Genomic DNA, 21351 nt, shown 5'->3' on the forward strand with positions numbered 1-21351 from the left:
TGTGCATGACTATGCTCATGTAAACAATCAATCGATATGCCTTGTCCAGCATCATCATTTCATATACTTCACAACGTCCTGAAGGAAAACAGTTGATATCAACAAGAAAAAATTGGTACAAGTGTATCTGCAAAGACATGTTGGGAGCCCTCTATTGGCAGCTTTTTGGACAGTCATGCAGAGTCACCATTCTACTTTCATGAACACATCTTACTTACATTTTTGATGGCATCATAGTTCTTTCTACTTATTCGTTCTCATTAGATTCATGGAGTACTAAAGACTTGGTTATTTGACGCACACAAAACAGTCATGGAGATTTGATTGAGATATATCGGAATGTCATGTGAAATGCTGTATTAGTACACTGTCTTCAGTAAATTAGGTAATGGCTCTGCTAAATGATAAAATCTTCTACGAGGAACAAAACTGAAAGATGATGCAATTTTAAATGTAATGGTATGTAACCAGAAGCAGAGAGAATCTCACCATCATCAATGACACAGGTGAGGACCAAAGAAAATCCTGTTCCTTCATTCTCTGCATCCGTGATGAAGAGCAACATGAGACCACTGCCCTCTGTGACAAACGTCCTGTTGACGAGGTCCGACTCCTGGCCAGTCAGATGGAGCAAGGGGGGATACGCAGTCACGTTCGACTCCGTCTGCGGAGTCAGGGTATAGATTTCCAGATAGTCACCCGGGGCGCGGAGATCGAAGGTGGAGAACGCCCCGCGGATGAGACCGCTTCCTGTTGCCGTGGTATCCCTGATGACACGCCCTCCGTCAGCTGACACCATCCACGTGACCTGGACGTTGGGCGGGTAGGAGCTAGGATGCTCTGGGGACTGGATGAAGAGCGGGTCACTGGCAGTCACGACTTCATTGGAGCCATACATGGTTTCTGGCAGGTAAGTATAAAAAAAAAGTAAGATGCGTGAGATATATGTACATCATGATTGTATAAGTAACACATACAGCCAAACCTGTCTCAGTGGCTACCTGTGTTTAGCAACCACCTGCTATACAAAATGAGGGGAAGATTTTGCACATACAATTGTAGTTGCAACATATTTACCAGCAGTGGGGAAAAAATGAGTGCATATCATCACAAAAGTCCACGTTAATAATATTTCTGGATCTTGCATAGCAGCCTGTTTATCTGGGCCAAAATCTTTTTCAAATAATACAAATATTTACTCACCCTTTCTATTGTTACTATTCCAAGATGTGACTGTACAGTACGTACTCCGGATGCAAATGGTTAACACTTTATCTACACAATGTATCGTGTATTCTCTATGCTAACACTAAATCATACAGGGGTGCTATCATGCAAGAATCAGATGATAAAGTACACTGTAGGAGCATCATCCGAATGCAAGCTCCTTTGCTATGATGTACTGATATCAACCTTGAAACCTGGCCCTTTATTCTTACCATGCTGGCAGATGGATCCGTGGTAGTCGGCGGAACATTCGCAGTAGAAAGTGGGTCCAACTTCCTGGCAGGTTCCTCCGTTGAGGCATGGAGCAGTGGCAGCACAGTCGTAGAGTTCTGAGAAACAACCAATAGATACCAAGATGTACATACATGACTGCATTGCTCAAGAACACACAGAGACGTGACGAGTAGAAGGAAGAGATTATGGTGAATGACACTAGCTTGGGTAGAAATGGAGACAAAACAATAGCAACTATTATATTTTGGATCAAAAATTTGTCTTCCATTGATTGGTTAAAAGAGCTTCACGTGATTATAGGACTGGTATTTTGAACTATTTTAGAATGTTGGTGTGTTTGACATTCCATAAAGTACTATTTGCAAAATGACGTCACTTTTATGACGACATTTTGCAAATAGTATACTATTTGCAAAATGATGTCACAATCACCCTTCTTTACAATCAAGTGTACCCGTCCGGTCCCGAATTCTAGTGTTCAGGTTTGCAGCGGCCATGCGATCGCTTGGATACATGCGACGGGCAACTCTAGCGGTGTCACGGCTACTACGTTTTTCAATTTCCGATCTCTTGCACTGTTGCGTATTGAAGGCGCTGCGCTGCCGCCGCAGTGCGGCTAAATTATAATACATGTAATTTTCACTTTTTATTCAAATCTTTGATCCAAAATATAAAACAAATATACTTTGCCTGGTTTCGAGTTTCTTGTTAAAACTATGGGCCTCGGTGACTCCAAAATGGTACTATTCACTTCGGGGCTGCGCCCCTCAGTGAATAGTACTATTTTGGAGTCACCTCTGCCCATAGTTTTAACAAGAAACTCTCAAGGCCAAGTATATTTGTATACTATTTTCAAATGCAGTACTTTTCTGGGCTAGTGAATATTTTCTAAGGTCCTAGTCATCAGAGCCAACACTTCATATACTTTGACATGGGCTTTATTCTAATCACAAGAGTCAAAGAACCATTAGTACATGGCAAAGAAGAAAAATCTCCTTTATCTTGTAAAAGATCAAATGTATCTTTTCATCTCCTTTTGTTGCCAAAAACCTGTTTTCCTTTCAACAAAATTATGCATCTGTGATGACTGAAAGCAATATGAATACATATTATTTTATTAAATTGTTAACTTCGGTTACCTACAGCTTCTCTGGAATGTCAGCCTACTGAATGCTATACCATGCTGAATACATGACAGAGTCATGCTGTTATCAAAATCATTGTTACTGTATCATCATCATGACATCATCACTACCACCACCACCACCACCACTGACTATCATCATCAACATTGTCACTATCAGCATTATCATCATCATCATCATCATTGTAATCACCATCATCACTGTCATCAACATCACAACAATCACCATCACCACCATCATTATTTTCATCATCATCATCATCATCATCATCATCATCATCATCATCATCATCATTAGCACCAATCACTATCATTACGAAAACACATGATGATTAACTGATGGGTCTGTTGCTCACCACAAATGTCCCCCTTCCAGCCTGAGGGGCAGGAACACTGCGCCCCTTCTCCTCCAATAGAGCACGCTCCCCCATTCAGGCATGGACTGGAGTCACATTCACCTGTTGAGATGTCATGCATGAGAACATGATACTCGCATCGCAAGTTTTCCAATACAGCCTTTGGTGTACAGATTTTTGTACAAGGTAATGTGCACAATAGCAAAACTGTTAATGATATGAAATGAAAGCTTCACTAGAAAGGCAATGTCTCACTATCTATCTTTTTTTCTATCATCTATCTTTCTTTTTTATTTTTTGCAATGAGTGGAAATGAAATATAAGCAGCATGACGGTAGAGAAAGATTGCAGCATCAGTTTCAACTAAAGAAGAATTTTGCCATACTCTACTGATAAAGCTTGTGGTAGAACACAAAAAAGGACAAAAAGAAACAGAGAATATTAGGCCTAGTGCCTTGAATAAACAAGGAAAAGTAGAAATTACGCGGTGCGTAATATATGTCCCCGCCGGAAGTAGCATTTAGTAGCAAAATGTACAATATAGGTAAAAAGATGAAGGTCAAAGGTCAAAGAAGTCAAAGGTCAAAATTCTATGTAGAAGTTTTGAAGCCCTCACCTAGTGCCATCACATAAAGCAAACGGAATCGAAATCGGGTTAGAAATGGCGAAGGAGTAGCATTTTGTAGCCAATGTACAATATAGGTAAAAAAATCAAGGTCAAAGGTCAAAGAAGTCAAAGGTCAAAATTCTGTGTAGAAGTTTTGAAGCCCTCACCTAGTGCCATCACTTAAAGCAAACGGAATTGAAATCGGGTTACAAATGGCAAAGGAGTAGCATTTTGTAGCAAAATGTACAATATAGGTCAAAAATCAAGGTCAAAGGTCAAAGAAGTCAAAGGTCAAAATTCTGTGTAGAAGTTTTGAAGCCCTCACCTAGTGCCATCACATAAAGCAAACGGAATCAAAATCGGGTTAGAAATGGCGAAGGAGTAGCATTTTGTAGCCAATGTACAATATAGGTCAAATATCAAGGTCAAAGGTCAAAGAAGTCAAAGGTCAAAATTCTGTGTAGAAGTTTTGAAGCCCTCACCTAGTGCCATCACTTAAAGCAAACGGAATTGAAATCGGGTTACAAATGGCGAAGGAGTAGCATTTTGTAGCAAAATGTACAATATAGGTCAAAAATCAAGGTCAAAGGTCAAAGAAGTCAAAGGTCAAAATTCTGTGTAGAAGTTTTGAAGCCCTCACCTAGTGCCATCATATAAAGCAAACGGAATCAAAATCGGGTTAGAAATGGCGAAGGAGTAGCATTTTGAAGCAAAATGTACAATATAGGTCAAAGGTCAAGGTCAAAGGTCACAATTGAAATTCTGTATAGAAGTTTCAAAGCTCCCATGTAGTGCTATCATATAAAGCAAACAGAATCAAAATTGGGTTAGAAATGGCGAAGGAGTAGCATTTTGAACATTTTGATCACACACGGACGCACACACGGACGGACACACGGACACACGGACACACGGACGGACACACACACGTACGGAGCCCGTTTCATAGTCCCCTGCTCGAACTCGTTCGGCGGGGACAACTAAATATGAAGACACTTCAGCATCTTCTCAACCAGCAACTACCCAAAATATGTGTTCAAAGCAAATCTCCCCTGGCAGCATCATAGAAGTAAAGCATGATTTGTTCCTTTTTTTGCGATAAACTTGACTTTAAAAACACCAAGAATTATTATATATTTTTTTTCAATGAGAAATGGGACCTTCCTCATGTCATTGTGAGAATCTGCAGAGGTACAACATATGTAATATGCAACTTTCTTCCAGAAATTACCACTCTTCATACTTGTACAAGTTAACTACACGGTATGCATGCATCTTTCCTATTTGCTCAAAAAAAAGAAGAACAGAAAATACATGTCTTTATACGGTTGCTATCACAAACATGGACATATAGTATAGAACAGAAGAAATTGGTGTTTGAGTAGGATAAGGCTTACTTAGTGCGCAATTTGTGCCAGAATAGCCTGTGGCACACTGACAGGTGTAGACGAAGGTTCCGCCTGGTATGCAGGTAGCTCCGTTCTGACACAGGTTTGGTGTGCAGGGGTTCAGGTCATCTAGCGGTTTCATTGCATTGGAGATGGAGGATGGAATGACATGCCATTCATTTTTTTTTTTTTCAATATGTGATGGCTAAACATATTATCTACTGTAAAACCAGACATTTTTGTGTGCGTGAAATTTTCATGAATTTCGGGAGGAGCCAAGGTTTGTAAAAGTAAAATGCATGCAAACGCATTTGTCTACATGACGCACTAAATGCAAGTGGCAATTCGTGAAAGTTTGATGCTGCGGAAAAGGCTGTCGGCTCTAATTTGCAAAAATTTCATGCCAAGAATGTTTCTGGTTTTACAATAGTGCAAGTTTAGAAAGCCTTGCAGTGAGAAAAACAAATGCGTGTATGCAATTCTGTCGAAGTCTGTCTATGAATTACTGAGGATGAATGTGTGTATTAAGGCAGGATATTTGTCACAGTTCTGAAATGAAACACTAAGTAAGCAACTAGAAGCAAATTCATTCTCATGAGCTGAAATGAGATTCTAAGTTCATTTGAGATGAGTCATGACTTGATAAAAAGTTGGTTAAGTTACAGAGGAATGAAGTGTACCACTTTGGCACCATTTAGGTACACTGGTATTTATCACAGTAGGAATAGATTTTCTCTGCTGTCCTTCTCTTGAAATGATAAGGAAAAATTGACAGCTGATGCATTTACGTATGTTTATGTTTATTCATATCTGTTATTTTCACAAGTACATGTACATTATCACTTACATTTTTGTATTCATATATTGTAAATATGTTTGTACTCTCATACCCCGAGAGGAGGTCGATAGAGTCAATAAAGTCTTACAAATCTTACAAATGATCAATGTTTCATCATTGTCTAGCAAGAGAGTGGTAGTTTTGAGGGGCTTTATGTGGGTGTATTTTTCATCCACTCTGAGAGGTAATACTATGTACAGCGGGGCGATTTTCACATCATTAAAAACACATGCTGTAAAACGCAAAGCATGACAAGCCCAACCTTTCACAAACATGACATGCGGACACTTTTCTACCAGTGAAAAAAAAAACAGGATCAGTGGTAATGCACTTCATTTTATATAGAGGTAACACTTAAAATGCAGGAGAAACTCGATCATATGCACAATTTTGGGAGAAAAGTTTACTCTTTTCTGACTACATGAAGCACTTTGCGATATTCTTTCAGTTGCAACTTCTACACTAGAGCCAACTCATGCAACTATACTATCAAACATTTTCCAATCTAATTGCAAGAAAAAGCTATGCAAAGGACTTCAAAGTACTTTTATGATGCAATGAATGTTTGAATGTGAAATGAAGCAAGGATGTCATGAGAGAGAGACATGAAAAAAATTCTCTCTTACCAAACTGGCAGTTCATTCCAACGAATCCTTCAGGACACTGGCATTCATGGGTGTTGAAGTCAATGATGGTGCAAGGTGCTCCATTCTGACAGGGGTCCGGAGAGCAAGGATCAATGTCTGTAAAAATGGAGGAGGTAAAATGAGTATCATTTATTAACCCGTTGAGGATGGTTTGATTTTGCTACAACACACATTTCCCATAGATTCCTGCCCGAGTATACTCGGGACTCGTCCGCAATGGGTTAATAATGTACTGTATATTAAAGCCGTTATTTTTGCGAGGGTTTAATTTACGTGAATTTCGCGAGTCACTGTTGGACTGCAAATTTAACAACACGCAAAAAATATCTTGAACTGACAGGAATTAGTGAACTTATGATAGCCTCGGTGTCAAAACTGCAAAAAACAATGTCTTGCGAAAATGTCCATGACCTCCTCATTCGTGAATATATGTGTACACGAACATAACAGCTTATCGCCGCTGGAGCGATAAGACCTCGTATCTACAAAATGACAAATGTTCAGGAGAGCACAAAAACACGGCAGCCAAAGCACTATATCCAATGGGATAACGTCTCCTTTGACATGCCATGGTGGCTTCACTTTTGGGGTAAAACAGCTAGCATTTGGACAGGACATCACTTATCTGATTATCTGACCATTACTCCGAAAAAGTTATTTTCACCAAAATTTCAGATACAAGGTCTTCTCACTCCAGCGATGTTATACAGTATGCATTATAGAAGAAGAAGAAAAAAGAAAACAACCCGATACCTCCAGGTGAGTAATTGAAGAACTGAAGAATTGAAGAAGCTGCTAATATTTACTTTCCAAAATCAGGAGTTTTACAGAGATATCAGGGAGATGTTTCTGTATGTGTTGAATAAATCTCAATAGAAAATATCAGTTGTAGAATCAGGAGAAGTTGTATCATTCTCTTAGCAGAACCTAAAGAAATAGCTTGGAGTTCAGGGAAACTTTTCTAGAATGAGAAAAAAGTGGAAGGTTCTATAAACCTGTGTTTATAAATATTCAATCTCGATCTATCATTGCGCTCATGAAAGCTATGTCTGTTGCAAAGCCTACTGAAAGTAAAATTTCCCTAAAGAATTCTGCTTACAATATCAAACAACTACAAAACAAAAAATAAAAACACAAATTCTAAACAAAACTTAATTGAACAGGTGTTCAATTGTGTTCTGATCATATTAACAAGTATGTAGAAGTCTAGATTAAAATTTAAACTATGCTCTCTGTGCCCAGAAATACTTCAACCACACCAGAGGAGAGTTTTAATGTACCTTGTTCACACTGGAGACCACTGAATCCCTGCAGACACTGGCAGGTGTATTCCAAGCCCTGTGTGACGAGACAGGCAGCGCCGTTCTGACAAGGGTTACTGGCACAAGGCAGGGCTGTATTGGTAAAGAGGGAACATCAATGAAAGAATGATTTTTTTTTTCCTTAATCAATCATCTCATCATCCCTAGTGGTGCAATATTAACTTGCATTCTCTCCCCTTTTCTTTTTTTTTCTGTTCATGGAGATTGTATTTCATGTTCATCAGCAGGCAAAGTACATTGTAACCTTGTGTTCAAACTTTCCTTAACCACGACTGCTTTTCTTTCCCAAAATTGCACACCTAAAGAATAACCGTGGCATAGATAAAAGGAAAAAACAAACAAACATGCATGACATGTTCCCTTTACCATTTGTGCCATACGTCTACACTGCCTGAACGACGTGCTTCTGTCTAAATTACTTGTACATTACAGCCAAGGCTAAAAGGGGGGGGGGGGATTAACTTAACAGTTATGGAATAATTTGCCAAGTTATGGCAGCATGCATAAACAGATACTGGTTAAGTAGTATTGTCCTGTATTTTTAAAACTTTCTAGGATACCCACCATATTCTTTGAAATCAGTTTGGTATTCACACTTGCTGAAACTGCTTTCACAAAAGTTACATATTTCTGCATGATGTAGTCAGAAAACGTCTGTGGAGGAGCACCAAGACATGTTTTAAGAGCTTTGCAGTAATAGTCATCCACAATTTTGACATCTGAAGTGCGGGAAAAAATAGAAAAAATGTCTCACCGACTTCACAGTGTGTGCCCACATAGCCTGAGGGACAGGAGCACTCATAGGTTCCACCAATCACATAGTAACAGGTGGCTCCATTCTGACATGGAAGACTGTCGCAGGGATTCAACACTGAAATACAGAAATTCAAACAGGGAGTTAATTAAGATAGGTGTTCATGCATCTATAAAAACAACCTCAATTAATATTTTGAAAATATGAGTAATCTACAGCCTATAAAACCACACTATCAACTTCTTACAATTGCTATCAGTAACATTCTCCAAATACTCACTACTGCTTGGTCTGTTAAGATAACTACGATTTGCTATCACCTATCACTGGGACCTCCCTTAAAATGTTTTCCAAAAATATTTTGTATGTCCACAGTTTTTTTTTTATTCATGTCAATAATTATCAGAAATTAATATATCCAATCCATGGCAGAAACTAATGTGGGTCAATCTGTAACTCATTATGCTTGAAAATAGAAAAGTCAAAATAAGTACTGAACAGAGTGGATGAGCGATGGCTATTCAATTAAGCATCATGCAATGGACTATTCAACAATATGTAATGCTATCATTTAATGAATACATGCTACATGTACCCTTTTTTCCCCACAATGTGAACAGCAGTAACTTCTCTCACAGAGAAAAAGAAAGAATTTATAAATCAGTTATGGAAGTTGTAACAGGCCAATCAGTACATAAACCTGTGATTGAAGTTATTTATCATCCCTGGGGCAACAAGGCATCATATACTTGATGTATCTCAAAACCATGAATTTTCAAGAGAGTTGAGATTAAAAAAAAAAAAAAAAAAAAAAAAAAAAGACCTTTTTTTTCTATGTTGCAACATATTTGCAACATTATATATTTATGTTGATGTCAAATAATCTGGAAACACTATCTCTGACTACATTTATTGTACAGCTTTAAAGTTCAAATCAGTAATTGACTAAGGTTTCTGAATATGCCTATTGAAATATACATGTAAGGTCCAGTATTGCTACATTAGGTGTTGCATGCATTTTTCTTTACGAACTCTGAAAAAGAAGAGGACACAATTCCAAGCATGCATTAAATTAACAAGGAAAACGACAAAATGATGAAAAAAAGAGGGGAAAAAAAATAAGCCCCAAACTCAAATGAGAGATTATTCTGTTTAATCTGACTTACGTTCCGCACACGTAAGACCTGTCCATCCGCCCACACAGTTACAGACAAACCCGCTGACTTGGTTGACGCAGCCACCACCATTTTGGCACGGGGAAGAGAAGCATGGGTTGTCTGTCGGAGGGACGAGAGGTGGAAAATTGTTAGCCTTTGCACAGTTATAGTGTCCATAAGATAGATAGTTGTGAGGAGATGAGAGGTGTAAGGCTTTCCCAACAAGTGAAACTGTGTTTAATCTGATACACAGATAACTTTTAATGGTAAGATGTATTTTAATGATACTTTCTTAAACAATCTTTTATTTGAACATGTGGCAAGAACTGCAAATATATTTGTTCACTTTTGAGAAAAACATCCCAAAGAGCTTTAAAGATGACATGAATATGACTGTACAGGGATGGAAATGAGAGAAATGGTAATGATTCTGGAACAGAGTGAGAGACATTTTTAATGTCTGCATTCCTGGAGAAAAAAAGAAAATCACACCACTCTTGAATATTTATAGGAACTTTGAGACACATAAATCAAGGTACTTCAATATCCTGTAAGTAGCCGACAACACAAACAGAACTTATATCTATTATCGCACCACCGATACCAGCACCCGCTGAGGTATGATACACTTACAAGTAGCACAGTTGGGCCCACTGTAGTCATTTGGACATATGCAGGAGTAATCGTTGTTGCTTGTCACACAGGTTCCTCCATTCTGACAGGGGGAGGACCAGCATGGTGCAGCTGTGAGGGATAGAGAGGGAGTCATAATGGTACATTGATGTTTAATGTACAAGCTCAAAATGAGCCTCATATTCAAGGAAATTTGTACATGATGACATTGTCTCACTGCAATGGAAAATAGTGAGACTCTCAAATATGATCTATCAATTTTTCGAATATAGTTTTTTTGTTAAAAAATTCAAAAAGATAAACATAGAAAAACAAACAAACAAACAAACAACAGCACAAAAAGCTGCACCAAACATGAAGTAGATATGCACCCACTCTTGCATAAGAAGGCCTGAAAAAAATATATCATAAATGCCCTTGCTTTATGCTAGCACATCGATGGGAAATTAAAATGATGATGTATGTGACAATCTTTGTTCTTTCTTCTCTCCAAACTGTCTTACCCTGTGAGCATGTTGGTCCTGTCCATCCGTTCGGACATTGACACTGGTAGTTTAGACCATTGTTGACACACACTGCCCCATTCTGGCACGGCGATGAGCCACATGGAAAGGCTGGTATCGACAGAAAACATAGGACAACAGGTGAATTTCATGAATATGACATCGTCAAGGAGTAATTGTCATGGAGGAAAATATCACACACTAAGAGAAAATAGTGTGTGTTTAAATCTGCTTACTGTGAAACATGATATTTTCGCGGCATGAAATTTTCATGAATTGGAGCCGACGGTCTTTTTCACGGCTCTCACGAAATTCGCAAAATTAAAATGCACAGGAACATTCCTTGTTTTACAGCATAATGTACAGTGCATGCCCAAGATCCTAAAATTGCATTTTTGTAATGAAGTCACAACTCATCCTTCCACATGTATCCATTTTTTAAAATTGCTAATCTCTGTCTTATTTTCATTATCATTATTCATCCTACTCACGTTCTGAGCATGTGTTTCCCGTCCAAACATTGGTGCAGGTACACACAAAGCTCGCGCCACTCACTGTGCAGGTAGCCCCGTTCTGGCAGGGAGCAGTGTAGCATGGGTTTGCTGTGGGAAAACACAGTAAAGTAAAATTGTACACATCAAACTTTAAAAACAGCCATTGCCATTTCTGTAACGGTCAAGTGACAATATTTACACTTTTCACTCGGCACAAGAATTCACATAGGTTGTAGCCAAAAGGACAGATGTGTAAATAATGCTAATTTGTACATGGTGCTAACAAAAAAAAAAGTAAAAGTGCAAGAAGAATAGTAGAGGAAATCAATTCTTCCCAACAAGGTATTAACCCGTTCCTTCCGCAATTCTCCGAGTGCCTTTAGTGCCCCAAAACTAGATTCTTTTCGCCCATCGACAGAGAACGGACAGGTTGGTAATCCGCCTGTGCGAAAGCAGTCAAGCGGTACATGTATCCCCTTTCTACGGTCAACTACATGTGCCATCGAACAATGGAAATATCGATCCGGTGGGAGGTACTTGTATCAATAGAGCGCGCACTGATGGGCTCAAAGCCTCTTTTGTTCTACACAAAACCACGCACCTGAATGGGATGACTGGGGTCAGCGAACACAGAAATCTACTGAGCTCGGCTTTGATCGCTACACACATGTTCATTCAACGTACAAGTTTTATAGCAGAACAAGCGCAAACTAAATCAGAAAAAAGGTAAATAATACTGTGAAATATGCATTTTCCCAACAGAAAGAGAACAAATACTGATAGAATAAACTCTCATCTTTTTATCATACCCATTTTTCTGGTCATTATAACACAAAGAAACATAAATTTAGGCCACGAAAGCAGGCACTCTTGTCATCATCTTGGGAACTTGGTTACCAGGTTCCCGTATATCAGTTGCTCCAATGGGAACCTGGAATACCAGGTTCCCGTAACGAAGGGGTTAAATTAATTTTGTTTCCTTCTATTTGTGATGATCTCTTAGGCAAAATAGGTGTGTGTGTGTATGCATTGAGTTATCTCCAAGATGTTGAGAAATAGACTAGTGTAATATCAGCATTGAAATAGTAGAATTTAAAGATTTTAACCAGACCTGTGACCACTGACCCCATGAGTTGATCCACAAATTCCAAAAAGAATTATTGTACAGATGTAAGGGCAGACGAATGACTGGACAACCCCAAAACAGTGACACTTTATGGTGACGGCATGAAAAAGATTGATGACAAGTGAAAAGATAAAACACACACAATGCGACCGACAGTAGGATATAGAAAGTATAATGTATCCCAGCATGCCTTGCACACATGTCTTACCCATTTCACAGTTGATTCCGGTGTATGCATCCAGACAGCTACAGCTGTAGGCATTGGTGCCCACTGGTTCACAAGTTCCTCCATTTTGGCACGGCATGTTAATGCACGCATTAACTGAAAAAGAGACAAGAGTATACTTGCAGTTTGTAATGAGAAAGCTGGACCTACAAAATGTACCACGGCACCACTAAATTAGGGTGTTCATTGAATCTAGGAGCAAAAACTGGTGCAATGTATATGTGTGTATGGATGCATGTATTTGTACACAAACCTGTCTTAGCGACCACCTGTCTATAGCAGCCACCTGCTATATACCACCACCAAAAACGATTCCCTCCAAGAGAAAAAGCATAAAGAACCTGTCCACAGCAGCCACCTGTCTATAAGGGTCGACTCACTTTTTTCATCTCCCTTGGGTAGCCGCTATGTAGGTTGGGGGTGTGAAAGGATGCATGTACATGTATGTGTCAATCTAAAGACTCATACACACAAACACATGCACAATCAACTGCGCAATGCATACTCTTTTTTTTGTGTGTGTTTTGTTTTGTTATTCCTGCAAGGAAATTCAACCTGACTCGATATGAAAGGACATTGGTACCTGAAATTTTAATGAAAAAAACATACAAACAAATAAACAAATCTAGATTACAATGCAATGGGCATATGTCCAGCAATCATTCAGCTGCAACTTCTCTACAAAACTAGGTAAAGTTCAACGATTGAACTACCAGCTCAAGCATACTAGAGAATTTAGACAACATTTTTACATTACACTTCATCTTCCAAATACTAACATTGACACTGTAGTCTGAATGAAAATCTACATGAAATTGAAACTGTTTCCCTGGAAAAAAGAAAGAACATCATCAAAAAAGAATGATATAGAATTAGTGTAACTTATAAAAAAAAAAGTTTAAAGAAATATTAACTTCTTCATAACTGTCATTTTAAATTCTTATATTGTTATGAAAGATACTTTAATATTATAAACAAGCAAGAACAGACTTGCCAATTTGATCAAAAAGTGTTACCTTGGTCACAGTTCTTGCCACTGTAGCCCTCCGGGCAGAGGCAGGTGTAGTCTGTTATCTCATTGATGCAGACAGCGCCGTTTTGACACTGGTTTGGAAAGCAGGCATCATTGGCTGCAGGAGAAAGCAAAACTCAAACCAATTAATCCTTTTGACTCTAAAAGAGCCAAAAACGGGGGTGCGGGAGGGACTCATCCCCCATGACATTTCCAACAATTATGGGCTTAATGAGGCTTCTTGACTTTTTTTTTAAAATCTCATGCAACTTTTTGAGCCATGCCCATCTTTGTAAATGCATGTCACCTGAAATGGGTCCATTTTGTGATTTTGAGTACATTTCCTAAGGAAAATAGTGCTCTGTTGTGAAACTCGAAATCTTTTTCATTTGATCAAATCTCTTTGATTGACTAATTCTATGCTAAATGTGGTATGAAAGTGGTTAGTGACAATTTCCAATGAAAAACCAAAGAAAAAGCAAAAGTTGAAAAACAAAGATACATGATTGTATACAAATTCCCAAACACTGGCATACCCTACATAGGAATTGAAAATGACTTTTAAAGGTTTTATGAGGCAAATTTGTTTTACATGTTACAAGATATTTGCAATGTGAACATTATATTTCCTGTAAGAATATAGGGCCACATCATCAATACTTTTTTGTTTGTTTTTTGTGCATCTTTTAAGTCTGCAGTTATCATAACTATCAAATGCCCTTCCTTTTGAGGGAAAATGCATTGTCATCTATGAAATCACACGGTCACCTTAAAAATAATCCACTGAATTCTTTGACATTCACAGTATGAGTGCAACCATATATAAACAATCCCATTCATGGTCATCAATTCATCAGTAAGCATAACATAACCCCCCTCCCCCTTATCTATGTACACTGAATACATACCAGTTTGACACAGGGTACCACTGTAACCATCAGGACAATTGCAGGTATATCCACTGGAATCTGAGATGCAATCTCCCCTGACACACGGGTTGCTGATACAGGCTCCAGGGCCTACACATATGTGGAAGTAAAATATTGAAGAGCATACTGTGAGGATGCTAAAAAATGTACATTGTATGTCTACAATGTACTTCTTGCACCTTTCTTCTACAATGTCGAAATTTAATATCAGCACCATTCTCTTTCTCACGCAGCTGCGCACTGTACTCATTATTCAAATTGAATATGAATGTCTTCTCCAAATATCTTACGGAAAAAAATTATCATTGATCATCATGTTCAACAACCTTCACACTTATTGTTAAATAATGTAAAAGTGGATATTTTCGCGTGACTAATTTTCACGCTTGGCTGGGTAAGAAGAGTTTCGCGTGTTTTCAATTCCACGGAATCAAGACATCACACACAGAAACATATGGCAAGCAAAAATATTCACGTGCTTTTATTTTCGCGCTAGTTTCTGATTGCGCGAAATGCGCAAAAATTTCAACACTGCAAAAATTTCCACTTTTACAGTATATGAATTTTACCAGCATAACAGTAAGTCAATGTCATACGAATCACTAACAAAAACACTATGATTCGCACTGTTGGCCAATATGATATCCCTTACATTGATTCAAGAGTTCAATCTTTTGTTGTTTCTTTTTTAATCAGTTTCAATATGTGTTTTTTTTTTGTGTGTGTGTGTGTAAGTGTGTGACATCGGAATGTATAACATACATGTACAGTATGCATATGTTAAACATGGGTAGTGATTTACCGCATCTGGGCAATTACTCAACACTGGTTTATGATAAGGTTAGTGAAAAGATTAAGGTTAGGGATACAACAGTGTAGGTTTAGGCTTAGAGTTTGGGGTAGGACAGGACTAGGTTCACCATTGGGATTAGGGTTAGAATCAGGAGAAGGGTCTGGGCTAATTGTCCAGGGGGTGATTTGCTCTACGTCGAACCCATAAGGCATATCATTTGGAAATTTACTATTAAAGTGCTTCAACATACATAATATGTACAATGTACTAACCAGTTTGACAATTTGTTCCCGTATAGCCATTGATACACTGGCAGCTGTACTCGTTTGGATCAGTAAGTGAACAGATTCCTCCGTTAAGGCAGGGGTCGTAGTCACAGAAATTGACTGCGCAACAAGGAGAAAGGGAAAGATCAATGAAGACAATCACAATCACTTAAGCAATACTGTAAAACATGATATATTCGCGGCACGAAGTTTTCGCGAATTGGAGCCGTCGGCCTTTTTCGTGACAAGAAATTTTCACGAATTGCCACTTGCATTCAATGCATATAGTGTAGATAAGAAATTTTGCATGCATTTTAATTTCGCGAATCTTGGCACTCACGAAATTCGCGAAATTAAAATGCACACGAACATTCCTCATTTTACAATATGTTACAATCAGGTTCCATGCTTTGGTACAGTGTAGGTATCCATCATGCCATTGCACTTTTCTTCCAAGGAGCAACCATGTTGGCCACAATCATAGCATTCAGGACTTTAATACATAAATGTTTCACAAATAAGAATAAATTTTAACAATCCATGTAACAAATTCTTGAAAAAACAGGGTCAAATTCAACAATACGCTATCAAAAACAGACTGACTACACAGTAAATTTTTTTTGCATCTTACAATATCAATATTTCTCTATCTTTTCTATCTTTATATCGCAGGACATTGTATGCTGTTATGTCTCATTTCAAAGGTTCAAATCTGTTGGGAATACATGCAGACACCGAAAGTTGAGTTCTACACATATGTCCTGGGTTAGTTATTAAAAGGAATGGCTACACTTGTAAATGTAACAAGCACATACAGTGTACTGTGACTTTGCTCAAGAGCGGAATTCAAACCATCTAACTTCTACTACCCATCGCATTTGGTCTATGTGTCAGGACTGCTTATCTTGCTCTTGTGTTTTATCCTTGATGATCGAATCCTACATCATAAGACCTACCAAGCTTTGAATACTCTGAGAGTAACTTTCCTGGGTTATAATCAGCATCCACTGATTAAGGAACTGAAATTAATGGATTTTCCTGAAGAATCAAAATGAATGGATATTCTTTAACTCTAGCGTAGCTAACTCTTTATGTGCCACGTTCGCACGTCCGACTCAGTCGACGTCGTGCCAACTTCGCATATTTTGCTCAACAAACAAAGCCGCCAAAACCGATCGATAAATCGCTAATCACTGCTAATCCCGCAGCAATATGAAAGCATTTCTCGTGCTTTTGTTCCTGTCTTATACGGCTCGCATTCTATGTGGTGATTGACTATCAAGCGGCGTTCCCAACTAGATTTGCTCGTACATTCTAAGTTTCTGTCACGGTTTTATGTGCAAAAGTGCGGCCGTGATTTGGCAAAACAACGTATCTGAAATTTTGTGGTTTTTCAGGTTTTTGGCTTATTAGATACATTAAGCCATTTTTTAACATCTGTCAAAATTTCAGCTCTCAAAGTGATATCAATTTTTAGAAAAATGCATTTAAATTTCAGCGATTTTTCAAAATAAGTCCAAATAATTTGGTAAAACAACGTAACTTACTTACGTTGTTCTGCCAAAACAGTTTCTGTCCCAGAATCTCATTTGAGCTTCCGGTTGTTCTGGCAGAATAACGCATCTTCGTTGTGTGACATGGCAAAACAACGTAACTGCAGCCGTGCATGCAGCTGCGCGTCTGCTGCACTGCATGCACGACTCTGTGTGAGACGCACGGTCTACGTGGCTAGCTGCTAGGCTCTGCGCGCGATCCATTTCAGTCGCAGTGCGCACGTGCTGGCTAGTAGTACGGCTAGCTAGCTAGCTAGCTGCAAGCAGTTAATTCGACTGGTACTGGCAGGCAACACAACGCTTTGCTGCAGCAGTGTGAACCATGAAGTCATGTCCACCGTTCTGTTTTGCAGTGGAATGGATATGCTCCTGACCAGTGTACCACAAAGAAAATCAGCGGTAACGCCGGTAAGTTTTATTTTGTGTCAGGTCTAAGTTTGATGTAGTCTATTAAACTATACACAGCCCAGTCGCTGTAATGTAGCCGAAGGTAATTCGCACAGCGTACTAACAGCGTCTGGTCGGGCTAGATCTAGTCCAACCAGACGCCGTGCGTAGTACGGCGATTGGGCTGTAGGACCTAACGCAGTCAGGTTTCATCGAGGTACCTTGGCAATTGACATAATTAAGTGTGCTTCGCCAGTATAGGGTCCAGTACTTTCAGTATGTCATGATAGATTTCATTAAAGATTTAAGAAAACGATGATTAAAAAAAAGAGAAAAATTGAAACTCAGCAAGCTAAGAAAATAAAGAGCAAGCTAAGAGCTATGAAAAGGCCCTATGACAGCCTTGCCTTTGGATGGGCTTGGCAAAACGTAGCCCATAACGTTAGTAGACCTAAATAGTAGGCCTACTAAGTAGGCTAGTGGTGGATTGGCGTGGTATACGATGGTGTGGTTGTGGTTGTGGTTTCCCTAGTACTAGTTAAACTTCTCCTACTACTTGTGGTCTAGTAGATCAACACTGACTGTTCATTAGAGATTTATCTAAAGTTGCGCAAATAATTCAAGTGTACCCGAATAGTCTACCATGTATACTGTTATGATCATTGACATCATTCGACTTGACGTCTTCTACCTAAAAATTAAGTTTTCGTCTAAATGTCTAAATAAAAGATAGGTAACAGCTTTATAGTAGACAGACTCGACTACAAACAAATGACAGTAAAGCTTGATAGTGATGAATTCCATTTAGCCTTCATTGGCAAGGTAAACTGATGGCAGACGATATGTTCCAATAATGACGTTCACATCATTACATTAGTTTGGCAGAAAAGTAAGGACAAAAAATAATGTTTAGTCGTCAACTTTGGTTCAACAAAAGTATCTTTGTCTCTTAGATCTTGTTTGTTATTTCTTGAAAGGATTTAGAATGTGATTGTGGTGTTTTCAAACATACAGGAATTTTACCCACTTAAAATTAGCCTCATAGTCAAAGTCAAATTTAATGGTACTGTGTACCTGCTAACTGTGGAGGCCAGGGGGGCATTTCATGAAGGAACTTGTCGAATAAAATATCTGACAAGTCAATTATATCCGACAAGTTCAGAGAAATCAGCCAATCAGACTAAAAAACTTCTCAAAACTTGTCGGATATAATTGACTTGTCAGATATTTTATCCGACAAGTTCCTTCATGAAACGCCCCCCTGATTTCTTTTCTTTCTTTGTTTTCTTTTTTTTTGTGCAATTTTAGTTAGCTGTAGATATTCTTTAAAACCATAATTTAAAGTTTTGGTTGATTTAATTTTTCATGTTGATACAATATAATGCAATATAATGCATTGTAGACATGGTAGATCCTATAGATGCTCTACGTACCACCCCCCCCCCCCCCCCCATAAAAATGTTGAGGGCAAAAGCCCATGGAATTCAGATATTTGTTCTTAAGTAAGGTGGTTTTAAATAATATGGAAAATTCAAATATTCAGACCCAGGCGTCTGCTTTTGATAATACTAACATTCGTGTTGAAAGACATATTTGCTTGTCTCTCTTTTCAGTGTCCACAACAACCGCCAGCCTGGACCAGCACAGAAAAAGAATGCAGTGTATCAAGTACAATAAAAGGTACAAGCTGAATAATCACTCATTAATTCATACAAAAAATAAAAATAAAAAGAAGGTGAAGAAATGAATTTCACCTTTGTCACCATCACTGGCCACACAAGCCGGCAATTGGAAAACTTAGAAAAAAAAGACAGAATCCATGATGATGACTCTAAGATAATTGGAGAGTACCACATTTCACAGTTAATTCCTTAACGATCAAAAAAGGAAAGAAAAGACTAATAATAATAATAAAAACTAATGAAATAGTCACCATTCTCTCTCAAAAACAAACACACAGCCTTTAACAACCTTAAGGGGTATTTTATGATGTCTAATAATAAATGTTCTGAGTGTATTTGAATATGTATTCATTCTCATTTTCCTTGATTTTTTTTTTCTTTTTTTTTTGGGGGGGGGGGGTTTCTGAGAGAGGATTTGTTACACATAACCATGTGTAATGAAAAATTTAATATAACTAAAGCACGGTTGATATTTACTAGCTGTTCTGTATGGAAGTAACAGAGTGTCTTATTTTGTGTTAATTATTCTCTCTTGTTTCTTTTACATTTTCCTGCAGTGGTCTGCCGAGCAGTTTGAAAGCAGAGGAAAGAGCAACTACACTTTTCAGAACAGCATGCTAGTGTCAGCGACATGTTAAAAGATCTTAAGTTGGAAACTTTGGAACAAAGACGCCAGGACCAACGACTCATCACATTTCACAAGATGTTCACGGGGGAAATAGACATCAATCCGGAAAACTACATTAGACCTAAAGTTAGCAGATCAAGACGCTCGCATACAAAGCAGTTCCAGATAAACCATTACACATGCAAGCCACGCCAACAGTCGTTCTTCCCGGAAGTAATCTTCGCCTGGAACAGGTTATCCCAGACTGCCGTTGATTCCACATCAAACCAAAACTTCAAAAATCACATTAGAACCGCCGACTGCACTAACTTGATAAATAGACCAAACCAATAATCACCGTCCAGCTCTTGTCAACCTCCAGTTATATTCCCTAGAGGAAGACCTTAGTGTTCCGGAGGTCTATTTCTACAAGGTAAAAGTTACAAGGTACAAGCTGGGCACGCCAGCCAGAATGTCATGAAAGATGGAGTGGATTGTACAATAGATCAGTCAACTCTAGAAGAAAAAAATAATAACACTCGGATTGTTTATACAGTCTGTAAAGGATCAGGTAAATCTTTCACAGTTAAATTAAGAACTCGCAAAACTCAACTGTGAAGTGTTAAAGACTATTCTCACGTTATGAAGATATTGATATGAAACTAAAGATCTCTATTTCGATTAAAAAAATATGATGTGGGCTTATTGCCCTTTGAAATGATGACTATCAACTTTAGGTAAAACTATCACTTGTTCATATGAAATGTTGTAAATGCTTGCCCTCAAAATCAATATCATGTCGATTGGATCATGTCAACATATTACAGAAGACCAGGTAAACAGTAACATTATTTCGGGCATAATTTTGATATGTATTTTGCGCCTAGTCCCTCCGGGAGCTCTCAGTCAATGCAGATATATTGCAGCACAGCAAATCACTTGTATGACAGGACATTTACGCAAGTGTGTTTTAAGATGAATTCTGTTGCAATCTTTCTCTTCTTTTCACCTGCCTAATAATTGTTCTTTACCAAAGTATTTACTTCTTACTACACAGAACTTCAACAACAGTAAGGATTAAAAATGTTATGTGCGCTATTTATAATTTGTAATTTGTATATCTATGTTCTTATCTTCCAAGGTAAGACTGGGTGCAAAGGTCTGATATGGTAATAATATAAATAAATAATCTCCAGAAAAAACAACAACAATCATGTTCTGTTCTATTGAAATTGAAAATGTTGTTCCCAGTGTTTTGTTCAACTGTGATACTCATGTAAGCACCTTTTTAATAAGGAATCAAATGACATTTTTCTTGTGATTATTTACCATCATGATAATGTTTAGTTACCGTTGATTTGCTTTCATTGTGATTAAAGCATAATGACATATCAAACTCTCTCTTAAATTGTAAGAAGAAATCGTAGATATCTATTTCATATTCTTAAGACTTGAAAATAAGCGAA

The 21351-nt window shown here is 38.2% G+C and overlaps 1 protein-coding gene across 1 annotated transcript in view; it reads right to left on the reverse strand.

The window, feature by feature from the left end:
- LOC139720491 (uncharacterized) overlaps positions 1-21351 on the reverse strand; it is a 143613-nt gene that overhangs the window by 6064 nt on the left and 116198 nt on the right. Inside the window, exons 51-65 of the mRNA XM_071631845.1 lie at positions 15663-15776; positions 14577-14687; positions 13673-13786; positions 12639-12752; positions 11302-11412; positions 10811-10921; positions 10308-10418; positions 9684-9794; positions 8518-8634; positions 7722-7835; positions 6421-6537; positions 4966-5085; positions 2962-3063; positions 1440-1556; positions 490-903 (exon numbers count right to left, since the gene is read on the reverse strand). Of these exons, the coding sequence (XP_071487946.1) occupies positions 490-903; positions 1440-1556; positions 2962-3063; positions 4966-5085; positions 6421-6537; positions 7722-7835; positions 8518-8634; positions 9684-9794; positions 10308-10418; positions 10811-10921; positions 11302-11412; positions 12639-12752; positions 13673-13786; positions 14577-14687; positions 15663-15776 (1998 nt within the window). The remainder of the gene's footprint in view (positions 1-489; positions 904-1439; positions 1557-2961; positions 3064-4965; positions 5086-6420; positions 6538-7721; positions 7836-8517; positions 8635-9683; positions 9795-10307; positions 10419-10810; positions 10922-11301; positions 11413-12638; positions 12753-13672; positions 13787-14576; positions 14688-15662; positions 15777-21351) is intronic.

The sequence above is a fragment of the Diadema antillarum genome, unplaced genomic scaffold (genome assembly GCF_040938485.1).
Source record: "Diadema antillarum isolate AM-2024a unplaced genomic scaffold, OU_Dant_1.0 scf00000128, whole genome shotgun sequence".
Taxonomy (NCBI): Eukaryota; Metazoa; Echinodermata; class Echinoidea; order Diadematoida; family Diadematidae; genus Diadema; species Diadema antillarum.